The 14,985-nt window shown below is 44.3% G+C and overlaps 1 protein-coding gene across 2 annotated transcripts in view; it reads left to right on the forward strand.

The window, feature by feature from the left end:
- Positions 1-10,143, forward strand: part of HLF (HLF transcription factor, PAR bZIP family member) — a 67,005-nt gene extending 56,862 nt beyond the window's left edge. Inside the window, exon 4 of one of the 2 annotated variants that reach the window (XM_084837231.1) lies at positions 7,473-10,143. In XM_084837231.1, the coding sequence (XP_084693357.1) occupies positions 7,473-7,688 (216 nt within the window). In that variant the 3' untranslated portion in view covers positions 7,689-10,143. Of the gene's footprint in view, positions 1-7,469 lie in introns of both variants that reach the window. The other variant, XM_084837230.1, reaches the window with a different exon arrangement.
- The last annotated feature ends 4,842 nt before the right edge of the window (positions 10,144-14,985 follow it).

Here is a 14,985-nt window from a genome sequence, read left to right on the forward strand (position 1 = left end):
GGAAACAATGATCCGGTGGATCCACAGTTGGCTACAGAATCGGACTCAAAGAGTGCTTATCAACGGGATCTTCTCCAACTGGGGAGAGGTAACAAGTGGGGTACTGCAGGGCTCAGTCCTGGGCCCAGTGCTCTTCAACATTTTTATTGATGACTTGGATGAGGAGATGCAGGGAATGCTGATCAGATTTGCAGATGACACAGAATTGGGCGGGATAGCTAATACTTTGGAAGATAGAAACAAAATTCAAAGTGATCTGGATAGACTGGAGCACTGGGCAGAAAACAACAGCATGAAATTTAATAGGGATAAGTGCCAAGTTCTGCACCTAGGAAAAAGAAACCAAATGCACAGTTATAAGATGGGGGATACGTGGCTCAACAACACTACAAGCAAGAAGGATCTTGGAATTGTTGTCGATCACAAGCTGAATATGAGCCAACAATGTGATGTGGCTGCAAAAAAGGGAAATGCTCTTTTGGGCTGCATTCATAGAAGCATAGCTTCCAAATCCCGGGAAGTATTAGTTCCCCTCTACTCAGCTCTGGTTAGGCCTCATCTGGAGTACTGTGTCCAGTTCTGGGCACCACACTTGAAGAAGGATCCAGACAAACTGGAGAGGGTTCAGAGGAGGGCAACAAAGATGATCAGGGGACTGGAAACAAAGCCCTATGAAGAGAGACTGAAAGAACTGGGCATGTTTAGCCTTGAGAAGAGAAGACTGAGGGGAGATAGGATAGCGCTCTTCAAGTACTTGAAAGGTTGTTACAGAGAGGAAGGCCAGGATCTCTTCTCGATCATCCCAGAGTGCAGGACACGGAATAATGGGCTCAAGTTACAGGAAGCCAGATTCTGGCTGAACATCAGGAAAAACGTCCTGACTGTTTTTCTGAAACAGACTGAAAATACGACAATGGCACCAATGACCTAGGGAGGTAGTGGGCTCTCCCACACTGGAGTCATTCAAGACAAGGCTGGACAGCCATCTGTCAGGGATGCTCTGGCTTGGATTCCTGCATTGAGCAGAGGGTTGGACTCGATGGCCTTGTAGGCCCCTTCCATCCCATCTATCTATCTATCTATCTATCTATCTATCTATCTATCTATCTATTTCATTTCTATACTGCCCAATAGCTGAAGCTCTCTGGGCGGTTCACAAAAATTAAAACCAAACAACACACAATAAAACAATTTAAAATATATAGAACATTCTAAAAATTTAGAAAGCTAAAATGCCAGGGAAAATAAAAAGGTCTTCACCTGGTGCCGAAAGGAATACAATGTAGGTGCCAGGCGAACCTCACTAGGGAACTCATTCCAGAGCCGGGGTGCCACAGCAGAAAAAGCCCTCCTCCTAGTAGCCACCCGCCTCACTTCCTTCAGCAGGGGCTCACAGAGAAGGGCCGCTGACGATGATCTTAAGGTCCGGGCAGGCACATATGGGAGGAGGCGATCCTTCAGGTAACCTGGCCCCAAGCCGTTAAGGGCTTTGAATGTTAAAACCAGCACTTTGAATCAGGCCCGGAAATGAACTGGCAGCCAGTGCAGCTGGAAAAGTACTGGCGTAATATGAGCTCGCAGGCCAGTCCCTGTTAACAATCTTGCTGCCCTATTTTGGACCAGCTGAAGTTTCCGGACCGTTTTCAAAGGCAGCCCCACGTATAACGCATTGCAGTAATCCAGACGAGAAGTTATCAGAGCATGGATCACTGTAGCTAGGCTATCTCTGTCCAGATAAGGGCGTAGTTGGTATACCAGCCTAAGCTGATAAAAAGTGCTCCGTGCCACTGAGTTCACCTGTGCCTCAAGTGACAGTTCTGGATCCAAGAGCACCCCCAAACTATGAACATGAACCTTTAGGGGGAGTGCAACCCCCTCCAGAACAGGTTGAATATCACCTAGCCGGGCAGACAAACCACCCACTAACAGTACCTCCGTCTTGTCTGGATTGAGTTTCAGTTTATTGGCCCTCATCCAGTCCATTACCGTGCCCAGGCACTGATTCAGAACAGCCACTGCCTCACCTGGGTTTGATGAGAAAGAGAGGTAGAGCTAAGTGTCATCCGCATATTGATGGCACCTCAGCCCACACCTCCGGATAACCTCCCCCAGCGGTTTCATGTTAAACAGCATGGGGGATAAAATAGAGCCCTGTGGAACCCCATGGCACAATTGCCACGGCTCAGAGCAATAATCCCCCAGCACCACCTTCTGGAATCGGCCATCCAAGTAGGAGTGGAACCACTGCAGTGCAGCGCTTCCAACTCCCAACCCAGACAACCTATTCAGAAGGATATCATGGTCGATGGTATCGAAAGCCGCTGAGAGATCCAGGAGAATCAACAGGGTCGCACTCCCCCTGTCCCTCTCCCGGCAGAGGTCATCCCACAGGACGACCAAGGCAGTTTCCAAAACCAGGCCTGAAGCCCGATTGAAATGGATCTAGATAATCCGTTTCATTCAACAGTGCCTGGAGCTGTCCTACAACCACCCGCTCAAGCACCTTGCCCAGGAAGGGGATGTTGGCCACTGGCCTATAATTGTTAACATCCTCTGGGTCCAGGTTAGGCTTTTTCAGGAGTGGTCTAATTACCGCCTCTTTTAAAGCGGCAGGCACCACTCCCTCTCTCAAGGAGGAATTTACAACCCGCTGGACCCAGCCAGACATTCCCTCCTTGTTTGATTTAATAAGCCATGAAGGGCAAGGGTCAAGCACACAAGTGGTTGATCGGACTTGGCCAAGCACCTTGTCTGCATCCTCAGGCCTCAGTAACTGAAACTCATCCAATAAAACTGGACCAGACAGTGCTCTGAACGCCTCTACCAATGGAACTGCATTAATGGTGGTGTCCAATTCATGATGAATCTGAGCGACTTTATCCTCAAAGTGCCATGCAAACTTGTCACAGCGTGCTACCGAGGGTTCCACCATCTCTCTCCCTGGCCCAGAATGTAACAGGCTGCGAACCACTCGGAAAAGCTCCACTGGACGACACTGAGAAGATGCAATGCTGGTGGAAAAGAACTGCCTCTTTGCCACCCTCACCGCCACAGAGTAGGCTCGATAGTGGGCTCTTACCTGTGTTCGGTCAGACTCAGCACAAGTTTTCCTCCACCTGCGTTCTAGCCGTCTCCCCTCTTGCTTCATTGCCCTCAGCTCAGGTGTATACTAAGGAGCTGGCCGGGCTCTGCTCAGAGGGAGAGGGCACTTGGGCGTGATCGTGTCAACCGCCCGAGTCATCTCTGCATTCCACAGAGCGACCTGTGCTTCGACAGGAGCACCAGCCATACCAGCAGGAAAATCCCCCAGAGCCCTCTGGAATCCATCAGAATCCATTAATCTCTGGGGGCGGACCATTTTACTAGGTCCCCCACCCTTGCAGAGGGGGAAGGCTGCCAGGAGTCTAAACCTCAGCAGGAAGTGATCTGCCCATGACAAAGGGACAGATGTTAATTCCTCCACTTTTAGATCACCATCCTCCTGCCCAGTCGAGAAAACCAGATCAAGCGTGTGTCCTTTTATATGCGTTGGGCCGATAACATGTTGGGACAGCCCCATGGTTGTCATGGCAGCCATGCACTCGAATGAGCAGGAAGCCTGGAGAGGGAGATTGAATTCCTATAGACCACGGCAACCCCCCCTCCCCGACCCTCAAGTCAGTGTTGGTGCTGCACCGAGTACTCAGGAGGACACAGCTGGGAGAGAGTGACCCCTCCCAGTTCCCCCATCCAGGTCTCAGTAATACATACCAGGTCAGCCCCCTCATCCACAATCAAATCATGGATGAGGGAGATTTTATTTTGGGCCGACCTGGCATTCAGCAGCACCACCAGACCCGAGGGCAGACTGGTAAGGCTGCCAGGAACCATCAGGTTGGGGGAAGAACCAGAAGAGGGGACAGCTGTAAGGTGTCCAGCCCCTCTTCTCCTCAGCTGGCCTGTTAATCCCCCAACACCATACCTCCCCCTGCCCGTGACCACAGTTATAATGGCACCTCCCCGACCCCCTGAGTTGCCCAATAGTCCTCCCAGGCACATATTAAAATGTTAGGGTACAAAATGTTCAACGGTATAAAAGAATATAAAAGATAAAAGAGATAAAAGAGAACAGCAGCTAAGAAGGAGCAGATAAAGTCCACGTTTGCCCCTTTCTCCCTTGTCTTTAAAGCTACTGCCCTCTGCTGCTGCTATTTGCTGCTGGTATCTGTCTCTGCTGGTGTCTCTAGAGAGGCAGGTAGGTAGGTCTTCAAGTCCTGTTCTACACAACTCCAAGTGCGACATTAAGTGCACACTTAGCGTCGCACTTGGCACGACGCCAAGGCGCTGCCTCTGGCAGCCCCGCCTTAAGTACCTGTTGGCGGGGGCAGAAGCAGGCTCAGGATCCGCCTGGTGCAGCTGCTGGCTGGTCCTCCTTCCCCCAGGCTCCTTCCCGAGCAGCCTCTGGCAGCCCCGCCTTAAGTACCTGTTGGCGGGGGCAGAAGCAGGCACAGGATCCGCCTGGTGCAGCTGCTGGCTGGTCCTCCTTCCCCCAGGCTCCTTCATACTATTCTATGATTCTATGTATATGTACTGCCCTAGGCATTTTTATTGAAGGACAGTAGAAAATGGTCTATAATACAATAAATAATGTATGCCACCTTGAGTTCACTCAAGAGAGAACTGTGGGATATACATAAAATAACATAATTGAGTCCCCAGCTTTACTTTTGTATCCTTGGGAGACAAACTTAAACATTCGTAGGTTTTGATTTGCTACTTGTAAAACAGGTTTCAAGCAGTATCTCTGGTCTCCCATTTCATGGCTAGGATCCCAAGAACTGTGAAACTATGGTTCCATTTGCCCAAGGGGGCTTGTGATCTCTGTTTCTCTAATAGCTGGCCTTTCTCAATGCAACATAAAAAAACCCTGTTTTCAACCTGATATGAGTTTCAAAAGCCGTTTGTGATATGGTATCCAGTAGGGGTAGACAGAAGGTAGATTTCCAGATGCTTTGGACTTCAACTCCCAGAAACCCCTGCCAGCCTAGCTAGTGGTCAGGAATGCTGGAGCTGGAAGTCCAGAACACCTGTTGATCTGCTTTCTGCCCACCAGGACAGCCTCTGACCCAGCTGCACTTGGAACAGGAAATTGGGCAAGTCCCAATGTGACTACTTGAATTGTAGCCATACTCTGGTCAGATCTATCAAAGGCAAGCAAAGAGAGACAGAAGGCCAGCTTTAGGTTCTGGAAACTACCTTTTGGGGGCTGTCTTCCTCTGGAGATCTGATGTTGGGCAGAATAAGGTCAGATATTTCAAATACACCTCAGGTCCCCAGGGTCTGTTCTTCCATAAGAACTCAGCACTGCACCCCTGGAACTTCCACATTACTCTGAGAAGTGGGCTGTCCATAACGATATATGCATATCTGCATTATCTGGATGTATGTTTAGCTCAAGAAACATCAACCTGAGCCAGTGTTGTGCAATTGTTAGAGTGCTGGAGTGGGATACAGGAGATCTGGGTTCAAGTCCCCACTCGACCATGAAGTTCACTGGGTGACTTTGGGCCAGTCACTGACTCTGTAATAATAAATACGATAAACCTGTGGATATTGTGGCAAAGTGGGGTGGAGGTGGGATTGGGGAGACCCCCAACAACAACAAAGAAGCCCTTGAGAAGTTTCCTTACAGGGAGGTGGCAAGAACTTCCAGTGTCTTCTGTGCTTCGAGGCTTGGTGTTCGAAGGCCCTGACTTCGCAGAAGAGTTCGTGGGATAGCAGCAAGTGTGGCCTTTAGCAAGTGTTGCTGTTGTGAGCAGAATACTTGGCCAAAGCTTTCTCCCCCATTCCATTCCCATGGGGGAGACTGGTTGCTGAGTTCTGGAAAGGGCTAAGCAGATTAAGCCAGTCAGTCGTCTCTGGGCTGCATGTGATACTCAGATGCCAGCCCTACTTCTTTCAGGTCTGGATTAAAGGATTTGCCTTTGTAATTTGTTAAAATAAAGATGTACGTGGCCTGGATAACTCAGGAATGAACTGAAGCTAAAGCTGGTGTGTGTGTGTGTGTGTGTGTGTGTGTGTGTTACAGAGAGGAAAGAGATGGGAAATTATAAGCCAAGATGTAGGTTATGAGGTTTCTGTTCCTCTCCCCTGCCCCTTCAAAGAAGAAAAAGGATATTTAGGCAGCAGGCCCCAAAATGCTTGACTCTGAAGCCAGGTTACTGAGATCAATAGTACAATTCTAAGAATTGTTTCAGATCAAGCCAATGTTACTTCTGGATACTTTGCAGAGTCTGAATTTCATTTGAATGTACTCCCTCAACACCATTTAGCAAATGCACAAACATGAGAGACAGAAACTTTAAAAAATGAAAATGAAAGTCCATGCTTCTTAGGGCACTGGTGTAGTGGAAAAATCTGAAGCCCAGAAGCATATAGTGATAGCTCCCTGCTGCCCCAGAATCCATAGTCATCCCCCCACCCTCCAAATTTATATCCTGCTTTTCTATTACTTATACTCTATTATTATTAATTTATTTATTATTAAATGTATTAATCGCCCATCTGGCTGGTCACCCAGCCACTCTGGGCGATGTACAGCATATAATAAAACAGTTTAAAACAATAAAATTCTACAATAAAAACGTTTTCTAAAATACCCTAACCCACCCCAAATGCCTACCTGAACAACCACGTTTTTAATGCATGATGGAAGCTCATTAAAGAGGGGGCATGGCGGAGTTCCCTAGAGAGGGAGTTCCACAGAGTGGGGGCCACCACAGAAAAGGCCCTCTCCCTCAAAGGAGCAAACACTCTGGTTAAAAACTCCATCATCAAACACAGACTTTCAAATCAAATGCATGAACCACTCATAAAATCTTTACATTTGTGGGACATGACTGCAAATCTATGCATAGTTATCTTGGAGTAAGGTCTGTTGATTTCTCTGGTACTTACTTCTGACGGCATGGGTTCAACTTGTAAAACAGATGGAGCTTTAAGGAAAGATCTGTCAGCTGAAATGCAGCCTTTAGCTTTTAATTAGAAATGCAAACACTCTTGCAAAGCAGTGTTGCCATTTAAATTGCTGGCGTGAAGTAGGAACTGCATTAACAGATCAAGGTAGAAGGATCTGGCCTCCACTTGATTTTCCTCATTCTCTGACTTCCTCTATGCTAATCTGTAACAAACAATAGTAAAACTGGAAAGGCTCTTTCTCACCTTATTCCCTTGCCAGAGCAAGGAAGGTCTCTCAGTGACCCTGGTGCTCTAACTGATTTCCTCGCTCTGAAAAAAGTCCCCAGGGGAGTTGCATTCTGCTATGTTGCCTCTCCACTACAGTGCTGTCTTAGAGTACCTGGTCTGGATACTCAGGATACCTAGAGTCCTGCTGATAAAGTGTGTTCTGGCACCCTGTCCTGATGCTGTCAGGGACTGCCTTAATCTACTGAAATCTAATGCCTTCTTTCTTCCTCTCTGTGATTAATGAGCAGGATGACAAATACTGGGCAAGGCGTAGAAAGAACAACATGGCTGCCAAGCGATCTAGAGATGCCCGGAGGCTGAAGGAGAACCAGATTGCCATCCGTGCCTCGTTCCTGGAGAAGGAGAACACGGCTCTGCGCCAGGAGGTGGCAGATCTACGGAAAGAGCTGGGCAAATGCAAGAACGTCCTTGCCAAGTATGAAGCCCGGCACGGCCCTCTGTAAAGAGAATTTCCCCCCACCTTTCTGTTTTTCCCCTTTCCTTTTTTTTTTTTTTTTGGTGGGTTGGCATCAGAATACATGGACAGTGTGTTTCCTGTTTGATAGCACCACACCCAAACCAACCTTTTCAGTCATCAGCACTTTACCGGAAAGCAGAAACAAAATCAATGTACAACTTTTGTGTGTATGTGTGTATGCGTGTGCATGTGCACACATGCGTGGGCGTGTCTGTGAGCGTGCATGTGCATCTCAGCACTTCCTATTTTTATGAAACCCTCTCAACAGGGTGACGTATTTTCACTTGGAGTGCTGAGACCTGTCATAGTAAGCTTTTAATTAAATATATGTGTGTGTATGTATATATTTTTTTCCAGTGCTGCTTCAAACTAGGTATTTTTATCTTTACCATACTCTTGATTTAACTTGGGGGGAAAAAGACAAGAAAGAATCCCTGTATAAATAGAGGAGAAAATTGGGGGGGGATCTCTTTTCAATCTGTTGTTGAAATAGGCCTAATCAGACCATTTTAGCTTGCTAATAAACATGCACAAATGCTGTTTTAAATGCTGCACTGCAGAAATATTAAGTTATAGATTTGCTTCTCTTCTCTTTTCTTTTTGTTTTTGTGTTCTTACGTTTTGGTAATAAAATATATCTTCAGACACACACTGCTGTCAATAGTTCTCCTCCTGATAGATCTCCTAAGGAACAGCTAAGTTTCCTTTAACTACCGTAAAACCTGAAATAAATTTTTAGAAGTGCTACAGCTAGATCACAGTGTATCTTTTTTTTTTGCACCATCTGAACCTAGGCAATAATCCCATGGTCCACTTAGGCACATTATCTGCAGTGTTCCTGGTGGACATAGGATGACCTCCCTAACTAATACCTTTCACTGCTGTTTTTTAAAATAGAAATGGTAAAGACTTATTTACTACAAAAATCCCTGAAACAGAGAGGCAAAAGCCATGATCCAGAGATCCTTGCATGGTTAGTCCAAGCTTTGTCTTAGGTGAATTGAAATGTTGCTCCCCCATTCACCTTGTGTTTTATGATATGCTGAGCACAACATTAAATTATCAAGAGCTGACTAGGATACTATTTTTATATATTCATTTTTAATGTCCTTGACTTCTTTTACCTTTTACTTTTACTTTTTACTTTTACCTTTTACTATTGCCTTGTTCGCACATAATGACAACCCAAGCGTATGGGTTGCATATGGGTTATCGTTGAATCATGGGTCATTGTTGAATTGTGGGTTGTTGTTACGTGTGAGCCCTGCAGTATGGTTTAACTTTGGGTTGATAACCACGAACAACCCAGGAAGAGAATCCATGGTGCAGGGTTTGCACATAACGACAATTTATAGTTCAACCACCCGTATTCAACCTGTACTCTGGGTTGTTCTGATGTGTGAACCAGGTTATTGTCTATGCCTCAGGAGGCCAGTGGAAATCCAAAAGCTCTTGGTTGCATCTCCTGGGATGCAGGGATGCTAACCCAGCCATTGGGCTGTGATGCTGCTTCTATGGACCACCTACCATAGCACGGGCTGCAGTGGCTTGGATAGGCCAGGACATTTTGGCACCACAAGGGGTTGCCTAGTTTTGCCTTGATGGTCAGGCCAGCCTTGTGCTCATGTCCTCCTTCTGTGCATATGGATTTCCACCCCTTTCTCTCTATCTGGTGTATTGGTCCGGATCCCTCTGGCCATGCTGATCATCTCTTAGTGGGGAGAGGGCATGGTAGTGCTCAGGTGCAGCCCCCCAGCACCTCAGACACTCCATGGCGTTTATGAGGTGTGCTGATTGGCCTTGCTAGATCAGGACGAGAAAGCGTGTGTAGAAAACTCAAGGTACTTCATTGGCAAGAGAACAAAATGAAAACTTTAAAATAATCGTTGGCTTTGGAGCTTTGGAGGGTTTTTATTCTCATTTCCGTTGACGTTTGCATTTCTCAAGGTCCTGTTTTTGTGAGTAAAGACTTTAAATGCAGCTTTTATTCAATTCTTTCCTGTAATATAGTTTCTGTGGATTTCTCCCTTGCTGTTTTTTTCCCCGATTGTTTTGACTCAGACTTTTTTTAGCAAATCCTGCTTTTCCTTGAAAGGTTGTTTTGATTGTATCATGAAGCTAATGGTTCTCGAACTTTCTCCAGTTGTTTTTAGCTTTGATTTGCTTTCCAAACTTGTGTGATGTTACAGAATGGACGTTCAGGGGTGGGGGTGGGTGCAAAAATGAGTGTAAGAGATGCAGGTATATATTGAAAGGTGATGATGTTGTCATATTGTGGCTAATCCAATCCATTTAAATGTTTTCTGAAGACCAAAAGAAATTGATTATTATAAAATGTATAAAGTTTATACAGAATCATTAGAGTGTGCTCTTTTTTGTACAGTATTTTTCAAGGACAAATGCTGACTATTTTGGGAGAGAGAAAGAGCATGATATATAGCATATATTAAGCAAAGAGGAGGGTGGGGGGAAGAAAATACAGATATTCCACATTTAAAGATAGAGGAAAGATATATCTCTATATATTTTACTTCATATTGTACAGAGAGGAAATGCTTCTAGAGCTTTTTTTTTTCTTTGAAAACTATTATATTTTATGCTTACCACTGACACATTAGCATGGTTTTGTGCTTCATGTTAGGACGCAGTCCATGTGTCTGCAGGCACTGCTATTCACATGTGGAGGAATCCCATAGGGCTCAATAGGATGCTTCTTTTTGCTCCCTGCTCTCCTCAGTGTGTCCCACCTCAGCATATGCGCAGAGCTTGAATAACATGCACATCGGCAAGAAGGAGAATGGAATGGAGACAGGCAGTGTTATGTTCTTTTCTTTTAAAGGAAGCTGTATCCTTCACTTTTTGTAGGCCCAAATCCCAAGCTGTTTATTGAAGAGCAAGCAAACAGAACTGAATAGGAAATTGAAACTAAAATGCAAGAACAGTCTGAGACAGGGTAGAGTCTTTAGCTCCAAACCAATGTAGTGAGGACTTAGCATTTAACCTGATAATTTCGCATTACTACAGGGAGCGGTGCACGTACCTTTCTTTCCTGGTGATGGGATCCTGTAATGCATGATTGCTGAAGGAAATGTAGCTCCTTTAAGCCTTATTCAGTCCCTTCATGCATAGGTAGCTGTGTCCATGTGGGGCGGATTGTGGCCAAAATATTTTATGACAGGAACATGGTTTGCCAGGATCCTTCGTATTTCTAACACATAAATATTTGTTTTCCTTTTTTAAAAATGCGATGAATCTATTTTGCTGCGAACAAATCACAGTGTAGACTGTGTGATGTTTGTCACGGGGTTTAAGTCACACACCTGGGTTGAGGACTGTGCAGTATCTTGTCAAAATGATCATAGAGCTTGCATTATCAATCTTCTCCCACATTTCAAATTTGCTGCTATGGTGGGAATTTGTTTCCACCATGAGGAATAGCCTGTTTGGGTTTTTTTTTTAAGTATATGCTTCATAAAACAATGGTTCTTAGAGAGTGAGGTGGGTCTCTCAAAGGAGGCTTAGGCTGCGGTGGCCTGAGAGCCTCCCTGACACCTCCCAATGGACATCTCAATTGAACTAGAAGACAGAGAATATTTCAGTGCAATACAGCAGATGAGGCGTGGGTCACCTGGTGCCTGCCAGGTGTTTTGGACGACAATGCCCATAATTCCTGACCATTGGCCATGCTAGCTGGGGCTTATGGGAGTTGTAATCCAAAACATCTGAAAGTCATCTTGTTGTTTACCCATGTAGTAGACTGTATGCTCTATCCTTTGGGAAGGATTCAGAGGAAATCGGGGTCATTTCACACATTACGCAGAGGCGAACCCAGGTTTGCCACCATATGATCGCTCAACAGGGAGCTACATCCAATTGTAAAAGGTGTTTGTCACATTCTCACATGACACTTTCAGGAGTAAGCTGGGAACCTGTTCAGATGTTCACCTAAAAATGTGATTTGGACTTTAGGTACACTAAATTCCCACGGAAGTCGATGGAGCTTAAGACACACACAACTTTTTCTGAATGTGTACCCCTCGGGTAGATTTTTGGGGCCAGGATTATATATAAGGCAATGATTTCTCACTCTCTCTTTGTAACTCTTTTCGTGCTGGAGTCTCCTACAGCCCTGATCCTTCACTTTTCCTTTCCCACCCCTGCTCTGTCCCAAGTTGAGGGTAAGGTTGGGCACAGCCATGTGAACTCTCTGTGCCTTTTGCCTTTGTTACTTGAGCAGCTTTCTTGTCCAAAAGGGTTGCTTTGTTTAACTACGACAATGTTTTATATTTTTATATATATATATATATATATATATATATATATATATATATAAATATATAAATATAAATATATAAATAAAAATAGGCACAAAGTAATTGCACATCAGGAAACTATGGTGCTACCTGCCTTTCTAGATGTTTTTTTTTACTTCTCAGAGCAAAGACTTGCATTCCATAAAATCATCTTAATCTGAAAGTGATTTAGACCATTCTTTTTGCCATTATTATGAGGACTTTCCTGAGGGGTTTTTCCCTTCTGAAAATTTATCCAAAAATATCCTAAATGTATTAGTAGTCCTAGATTTCCATGGACCATTATTTAAATGGATTAAATACATTGCAGCTATTTAGAAAGTAAGGTATTATTTACTGGCCAGTAAAAAAACAAAAATGGTAGGCCTTATATATTGTAATTAATAAAAAATTAAATGTTTGGATGGCACTTGCTAATAAATAACAAATTCCACTGACTGTAAAACAAAAGTAATGGACACAGTCCAAACTAAAGCATAATGAAACAGCATTGATTTTAGTGGGAGAGGTAAGTCCATGATGAACTCTCTTCTGTTAAAATCAGTGAGACTAACAGTACAATCCTATACACATTTACTCAGATGTAAGCTTCATTTAGTTCAGTGGGATGTATTCCCAGGTACGTGAGTATAGGAATGCAGCCTTAAAAGTACTAAACCTGGGCAGGTTCCTGCCCAGGGTTTTAAGAAATGCCTTTTTTAAATATAGTGAGTGGCAGACTGTGGACACATGTTTAGCAGGAAACATGGCATTTTTGAAATTCCTAATCATTCACACATCTATATGTATAAATGTACACAACTCTTTCATCTGGTGATTGTGACATGATATTTGAATATGACTGCAGACACTGGTCTCATATCTACAGTGAATATTTTGAGTCTTTCCATTGTCCATTAAGTATGAGAGCAGAGAATTATAGCTGTAGTTAATAGGGATGAGTGAACATGCACTGTTCAAGTTCGTTGAGTTTCTCCAAATTCGCCCTTGAAGCTCATTTCATCTTGTTTGCATTCCTGAACGTGAGTGTCCCCGCCCCCCCCCCCCCATTGGGCTACATGAGTATTTTCCAATCAGGAAGAATTTGCATTTTTAAAAGTGCCATTTTTCCCATCTGGAAAAATTTGCATTTTCCCCCACAGGCCAGAGTGTGAAAAAATGCACATGAGGGGATTTGTGTACATGTGCATTGGTGTAAGTGCACACTTGTGAATGTGAATGCAACTTCAAGAAATTGAAAGAAATCCCCAAAATTGCATTCCTGCTCGCATTTGGGGTTGCAAACAGGACATGTTCATATGATTGCCAAACAGGAACAAAATTCTTGTACTTCCCTAATAGGTAATACTGTATGAGGCACTTACTCTGGAAAAGTCCCACTGACTTTTAAAAAATGACTTTCAGTGCAATCCTATACATGTCTACTCAGAAGTAATTCCTGTTCGAATTCAATGGGGTTTATTCCCTGGTAAATGAGTGTAGGATTGCTGCACTGGAAAATAATTACTTGGATGAGCTTCACCAAAATCACCCTGAATTTTAAAGTTGGGTGAATCATTTTTTTCTGCATCTTTAGTTGGTAGATTTCAGTGATGTATTCAGAGCAGCCTTATATTTAACAATTAATTCACCTGGTCACCATAGGTGACCAGTAATGCCATGCAGGTGAGTGCATGCACCTAGACATGCGGCCATTTGCTGTTCTATTACCTCAGGCAGTAAAATGTCTTGGACTGGCCCTGATTTCATGGAATTCCATGCAGGCAAGTGAGCAGGCTAGAAGAGGAGGTAGCAATTGCTCCAGTTTTCCTCCCCTGCCAGCCCCTTTGGTTTTCATGCTAGCCACAGAGGAGAGAAGAGTTTAGCAGGAAGGAAGAGATTAGCAACCAGCATGGACGTGTGACAGGGTGGCAGAGCAGGGACAGATCACTCCACCAGCCCAATTGGTAGATGTCCCTTAAAAAAAAAAAGCCCAAGAGATTAGTAGCCTGTTTTTCTATGTTGGTTGTGGAGGAGGGAGCTTCCTTTCTGCATGGCCAACATGGAAACACCAGCTACTAGCCTCTTAATAAATTTTTTATTATTATTATTATTATTATTATTATTATTATTATTTTGCAGGCTAGTAACTTTTATGGGCTTATTCACAAGGCTGATTTATAGGCACTGAGGAAATACATTTTTGGCTTATTTTATTTTACCTAAAGGCATGCATGTTCCTTTGCAAAGGTAAAGATTTACCATAGACCTTACGGCCTTGGATTTGGTTGTGGTTCTAAACGGTTAAATATTTGAAAAAACTATTGCTTTTTTGTATGGTTCCAAGTACACTTTTAATTTTCTAGGTAGGTCAGCTGTGTTGTTATACCATGTAAATGGTGGCAAAGTATAAGAATGTCTGCCCGCACTGAAAAATCATGTCACCAAAAATCACACGGGCCTATATCCAATGTGTTAATCTAACGTAAGTCCCATTCATTTCAGTGGGTCTACTCTAAGTAGGACTAACATTAGATACAACCTATGATCTCTTAACCATGTGCCCATGCTTGGTCCAGAAACTCTCAAAACAAATTTCAGTCTGTTTCCGGGAACATGTTTTGATCCTCGGTGTGGCCTGCTTGCTTGCTTATTTGAGCTTCTTTAAAGAGAACGAACCAAGCCAGTCAAGGAAGCAACACTTACATGTGATCACAGGATAGCTGCTACTGGAATACAGGATGCACGGGGGGGTGGGGGGCAGAATCAGTGTTATGAATTCTGATGCAATGCCATGACAACGTGGCATTTATCAGCGCTGAAATTTGTTCTGGTAGGTGCCTGGTCTGCACATTACAGTGCATAAAAGCAGTCCACAATTACTTCGGCTGGAGTCAAAGGCAGATGACATGGGGACAGGGGCAGCAGTCTCTTTCTGAATCTCCTATATTCACAGTCAGCTGAGGCAGAAAGCCCCAGACAGGCAAGTTT

The sequence above is a fragment of the Heloderma suspectum genome, chromosome 2 (assembly GCF_057233095.1).
Source record: "Heloderma suspectum isolate Gila_16-S chromosome 2, 16-S_ref, whole genome shotgun sequence".
Lineage (NCBI taxonomy): Eukaryota > Metazoa > Chordata > Lepidosauria > Squamata > Helodermatidae > Heloderma > Heloderma suspectum.